We start from the raw sequence: 6,083 nt of genomic DNA on the forward strand, positions 1-6,083 counted from the left end.
TAACTGTGTGTGTGTGTGTGTGTGTGTGTGTGTGTGTGTGTGTGTGTGTGTGTAAAAATCTTCTCCGCTCCTCTTTTTCTCCTCCTCTTCTCTCCTAACGCCAGACAGCATTACTACGCATTATATCAAAGTTCAGGGGGGCCCGAGCTTTTCGTTACACATTACACTCTCTCCACAGTCCCCTCGTGACTAACTAACCCAGTGCGTACTGCATCCAATGGCTTGCCTCCCTCTCTCTACTCACTGTCACGGGACCGCTCTCTAATAGACACCATTGATGCCCATCAAAAGTTACAGTATGTTATTCAATAGTCATGTATGTAGTGAAGTCCTATGGGTGTAGGTTTGTAGCCAATCACCAAGACGACGTCACTATTTGCTATTCTTTAATTCACGCCCATCATCAGAATCAGAGTCTGTCTGTCTGTCAGCCCGTCTGTTTGCTGATAAACACACGTCTCAACACGCGGCTACAGTCATGGCCTTCAGAGGTGACGCGCTGGACGACTCGCATGTATACCCCGACTAGTCCACTGATGTTCTGTGTAGTTTTGTTGTTGAGCCAAAGATACCATGTTATTGAGGTGATCCAACTTCATGTGAAACATCACAAATAATCACTGAGGCACAAAATGTAATAAACTGAAGTTTCTCTCCGCCACAATTCAGATCTATAAGCAGTAAGCTCATTAAACCCAGAGAGCCAGGTGTGTGCACTGGGCAGCTCCCCTTTAATACCTGAGAGCACCACACTGTGTCTCCTTCATTCAGTTAATGGCTACAGTCAGTAATATGTCCATAAGCTTCTCCAAATGCCTCGGACCCCGTGGGCTCATGGGAGCAGCCCTCTGGATTAGCGCCAAACACGCATTACTGTACTGAACTGGATAACCCACAGCCCATAGGCTCCGCTGTAACCTATTGATTTTCCCAGCAGCACACATCAGCCCTAAAACCACTGGATTACGTAATTCTCCACACAACTATGCTAGTCATATGGTCTAATGTGTGGTAATAGGATGTGTTCCTGCCTGGTCATAAAGACAGAAGGAGTGTTTGTTTGCTTTAGGTAAACCAGTGGAGGCTGGTGGGAGGAGCTATAGGAGGATGGGTTCATTGTAATAGCTGGAATAGAACAAATGGAACGGTATCAAAACACATCCAACATATGGAAACCATGTCTGAATCCGTTCCATGTATTCCATTCATTACAATGAGCCCGTCCTCCTATAGCTCCTCCCACCAGCCTCCTCTGATGTAAACTTATGAACAGGTGGTTTATGGATATCGGGAAAAAATTTGCTTCATCTTTTAACATGCAACACAGAACATAAATAAATTGGTAGAAGTGTGTATTTGCACTCTTGGGTTGTTGTTTTACAGAACTTTATCAGGGGTCTCTACCTCATGAGTTCAATTCCATTATTGTTATGTTTACATTTCAGTCAATCATTCAGTTTTCAATCATTATTCTTCCTAAATTAAAACATTCTGAATTGATGGTTTGGCGTGTGCTGTCAATTACGTCTGTCATTGCGCGCATCAGTTTGACTTTAGCCTATCTGCCGACTAACGTGCGCTTATATCACAATCTATTTCATGAAAAAGACATGAGGCGACATTGATGCTATCAGCAGTCAGCACAGGTTCCTGGGGATGACAGAAGAAAAATATACATCAATAAATGATTTTGTCGGCAACTAGGCTATAACTTAAATACACAATTCTAATAGGCTACAAGTGACTACTCTGTTAAGCTCTAAGAAACAATTGTAGAACCCTATACCCTTAAATTGCGGTTTAAATGCAACTATGATGATTTGGTCCTTCCGTATTCTAAGAGTGAGTCCATACTTCACCTTACAGAGTCAAGACGATAGTGACACTGTGCAATTCAAAAAGTTTAAACAGACCAATTACAAACTCCTTGCTTCATTTATTTTAATAGTTATAATGTAGCCTATTTAACATTTTACACTCTAGGGAATTGGCCGATATGGATATGGCTAAATTTAAATGTTTCTTACAGAAGAAATATTAAAATGCATAACCATTGTAGCAACTGAAAGGGAACAGTTTGAAGAAAATTATGAGACGAAAGGTGAGCACACAACAGCTCACCTGAGAAAAAAAAAAATCCAACATTACACTTGATTGTATGTGCATTTTACATTTACGCCACATTTGTTGATAACGAAATCTGAAAATACTCTGGACACATTCAGTAACGTGATAAGACTATTCCTGGAAAATGTGGAGTAGGTGCAATATAAAACAAAAACATTACAAGGGTTTGAGTGAGAGGACTAACTGGTGTCTCCAAGTCGCCACACCTCTCCAAAGTGTGCACAGTTCCTAAGCAATTTCAATGCACTTTTAATGACTCAAAGAACAGTCTTCAACTATAAGGTACTTTTTTTTGCTCTGCTAGCTGCAACGTTGAGGAACTAGATCAAGCACACTTGTAATTCTTTCATTTGGAACACAACCCTGAATCGCCGCGATCACACAATTGCTGTTGTTGTTTACACCACCCAAAAACGGTCCGTTATAAATCGCAATCTAGGTCAGGTGGGCATGATTTGAAAGCTTGTTCTATTGCAACATGACTGGCTAAGTTATAAAATACGATCTAACAGCTTTCACAAGGCAATTCAGAGAAACAGATCGTAATTTTGGTGTACATAGAAAGGAGTTCTTAGTGTATTCAGGTGTGTGTGCCAAGACAAATTTTCTTCACAATAAACAAACAGTCTCATTCTGTTCAGAACAACAAAGAGTATGACGAAATGTCATCTTGTAACTGTACATAAAACATAATGATCATAAACGTTGACACTGTATACGACATGTTTGTGCTACTATAATCCTCAATGTCTCATATTTCCAAATACATTAAGTCATCTTAATTTATTCAGACAACAAAACATTTGCAAATGTTGCCCAATTAGCGGGTGGGATAGGGGCAACTTTTTGTCGTGCGTGGTACTCAAATTCAGAAAGGCTGTCAGTCAAAACCCACACAGCGCTGTGAAGTGCAGAGCCGAAGCTCTGACGTCATGTATTGAGTGTTCCTGTACAGCCACTACGTTCCAATTTAGGAGCTTATTAGTGCAGAAATCTGCTATTTCTACCGGTATATGGGTACGAGTGTAAGGGGCAACATGGGAAATGGAAACGCACAATTGTTCATAGAAACGCAACAATGTTTCATTGAGAATAAACTGTAAAGCCGCAACCACCTGACCAACAAGTTGGTAGCCTACTATGCAATAGTACTATGCAATAGTAGGCTAAACCCCATATACTTTTGTTTTGGCACAACCAAATGGATTCCAAGTAATTCAGTGCAATAGGCTACTTACCCATCTGGTGATGAACTTGCGAATAGAGCTAAAATCCATTCTTTAACAGGTTCCAGCTGCTCCCAAGCAATTTCTTTTTTTGCCGTCTTCTTTAATCTTTTGACGCTAGCTAATTTTTTATTTCTACTCTATACTCCATGACTTTCGGACGGTCCCCATTTTCTGCTTAAGAACTATAATAGTCTGGGTGCGACTATTGTAATCCTATACGATCAGTCACCTATTGGTCTCTCTATGAAAGGTAAAGCTCAAATGCCCACGCGCTTTCATAGTATGGTTTCATTCATATGCTGACATGTTAGTCTATGATTCAATTCAGCAGTCAGTGCGGTATTCTTTTCCCCTAATGTTTCAGACGCAAAGTCCCCTACTTCTACTAGTCAGAAGTAGCGTCTTCTTTTTCCTCTCCTGCCTTCTCTCGCTCACCTTCCTCGCGCCGGTAATCTTCTTGGCTCTCCGCTGTGGGAAATAACAGTTTTTCTTCCATCACAGGCTACGTCACTGGGAGCCGTAAGCGCTTGCGCACTCTAGTGTCACACACTTACCAACTGGAATGTATCAGTTTCGGTCAGGCATGCATGCTCATGTCTTTTCTCAAAATAATACCGCACTGGCTATTGGTGGGTCCCCTGCGGATGGTTGAGCTAATGTAGACTTATGCGAAAAGCATGAGGTTGTAAGTAACAAGAACATTTCCCAGGACATAGACATATCTGATATTGGCAGAAAGACTATATATATATAGAAGAATATAAGCTAACTGCACTGTCCAATTTACAGTAGCTATTACAGAAAAAATAATACCATGCTATTGTTTGAGGAGAGTGCACAGTTTTGAACATGAAAAGTTATTAATGAACAAATCAGGGTCATTTGGGCAGTCTTGATACAACATTTTGAACAGAAATGCAATGGTTCCTTGGATCAGTTTAAAACTTTGCACATACACTGCTGCAATCTAGTGGCCAAAATCTAAATTGCACCTGGGCTGGAATAATACATTATGACCTTTTCCATTTCAAAGATGATGGTACAAAAAAAAAAAAAATACAAAACATTTGTTTTTTTTCTTTGTATTATCTTTTACCAGATTTAATGTGTTATATTCTACTACATTCCTTTCACATTTCCACAAACTTCAAAGTGTTTCCTTTCAAATGGTACCAAGAATATGCATATCCTTGCTTCAAGGCCTGAGCTACAGACAGTTAGATTTGGGCATGTCATTTTAGGTGAAAATTGGGGGGAAAAGGGTCCAATCCTATAGATGTTCTTAACTAATTCACAAAACTGTTGCACTAAGAGTTAGAAACAAAATGGAATGGCAAATTCCCCATTAATGCATGGCAGCGCACCATGGTAAAGTTTTGGACCATAAAGCCTAATTAATTTTGGCACGTGCAGGCTACAATAAACTTAAATCAAAAAGTGTGTGTGTGGTGCTCTACTAACACACTGAAGCCTCAGGACCAGAACATCCAATCAATCAGCTGTGCAACCACTGCACCACAGCAGAACCCAAAACAGAGCTGTATTTCCTAACAAAATGTCACAAATTTAAAACAATTAGAGAGTGTCATTTCCCCAAATTTGAAACCCTTTCTCAAGGTTTCAAAGACCGCTCTGATGAGGATAGGCTAACCGTCCTTTTGCGGGAGGACGCAGAGAGGTGTGGGCTGGCAGCGCACTACATTGCTGCCTGCCATATAATGAGGGACAGTGTCATGCCAATAAAGCTAATTGAATTGAATTGAGAGAGAGTGACTTGAATCAGTTATAGAACCTATTGCCCTTTATGGTTGTGAGGTCTGGGGTCCGCTTTCCAATCAATAATTCACTAAATGGGACAAACACCCAATTGAGACTCTACATGCAGAATTCTGCAAAAATATCCTCAGTGTACAACATAAAACACCACATAATGCATGCAGAGCAGAATTAGGCCGATACCCACTAATTATCAAAATCCAGAAAAGAGACGTTATTTCTACAACCACCTAAAAGGAAGCGATTCCCAAACCTTCCATAACAAAGCCATCACCTACAGAGAGATGACCCTGGAGAAGAGTCCCCTAAGCAAGCTGGTCCTGGGGCTCTGTTCACAAACACAGACCCCACAGAGCCCCAGCACAGTGACACAATTAGACCCAACCAAATCATGAGAAAACAAAAATATAATTACTTAACACATTGGAAAGAATTAACAAAAAAACAGCAAACTAGAATGCTAGTTTGGCCCTAAACAGAGAGTACACAGTGGCAGAATACCTGACCACTGTGACTGACCCAAACATAAGGAAAGCTTTGACTATGCACATACTCAGTGAGCATAGCCTTGCTATTGAGAAAGGCCGCCGTAGGCAGACTTGGCTCTCAAGAGAAGACAGGCTATGTGCACACTGCCCACAAAATGAGGTGGAACCTGAGCTGCACTTCCTAACCTCCTGCCCAATGTATGACCATATTAGAGACACAAAGTCATTGAAAGAGAGAAAGAGAGAGAGAGGTCCACTACTTGGGTCATGAAATGCTTGCCTTGTACCCCAAGTCTGGGAACTGTCCACTCTCCTGGTTCTGAAATGCAAATATGCAAAATAACTGTCTTTCGATACGGCTGTACTTCATTGCAATTAATTCCAATAAAATAATTTTAAATTAACATTGAAAATGTATTTCAAAATGAACAGTCAACTAGCTATCTACTTAGCTTACAATTTG

The 6,083-nt window shown here is 40.6% G+C and overlaps 1 protein-coding gene across 5 annotated transcripts in view; it reads right to left on the bottom strand.

Moving 5' to 3' along the window:
* LOC129859828 (phospholipid-transporting ATPase IH-like) overlaps positions 1–3,933 on the bottom strand; it is a 69,059-nt gene extending 65,126 nt beyond the window's left edge. The window contains exon 1 of one of the 5 annotated variants that reach the window (XM_055929982.1): positions 3,366–3,933. In XM_055929982.1, the coding sequence (XP_055785957.1) occupies positions 3,366–3,404 (39 nt within the window). In that variant the 5' untranslated portion in view covers positions 3,405–3,933. The remainder of the gene's footprint in view (positions 1–3,365) is intronic. The other 4 variants (XM_055929981.1, XM_055929984.1, XM_055929986.1 and 1 more) reach the window with 4 other exon arrangements.
* Positions 3,934–6,083: the final 2,150 nt, after the last annotated feature.

The sequence above is a fragment of the Salvelinus fontinalis genome, chromosome 7, assembly GCF_029448725.1.
Source record: "Salvelinus fontinalis isolate EN_2023a chromosome 7, ASM2944872v1, whole genome shotgun sequence".
NCBI lineage: Eukaryota > Metazoa > Chordata > Actinopteri > Salmoniformes > Salmonidae > Salvelinus > Salvelinus fontinalis.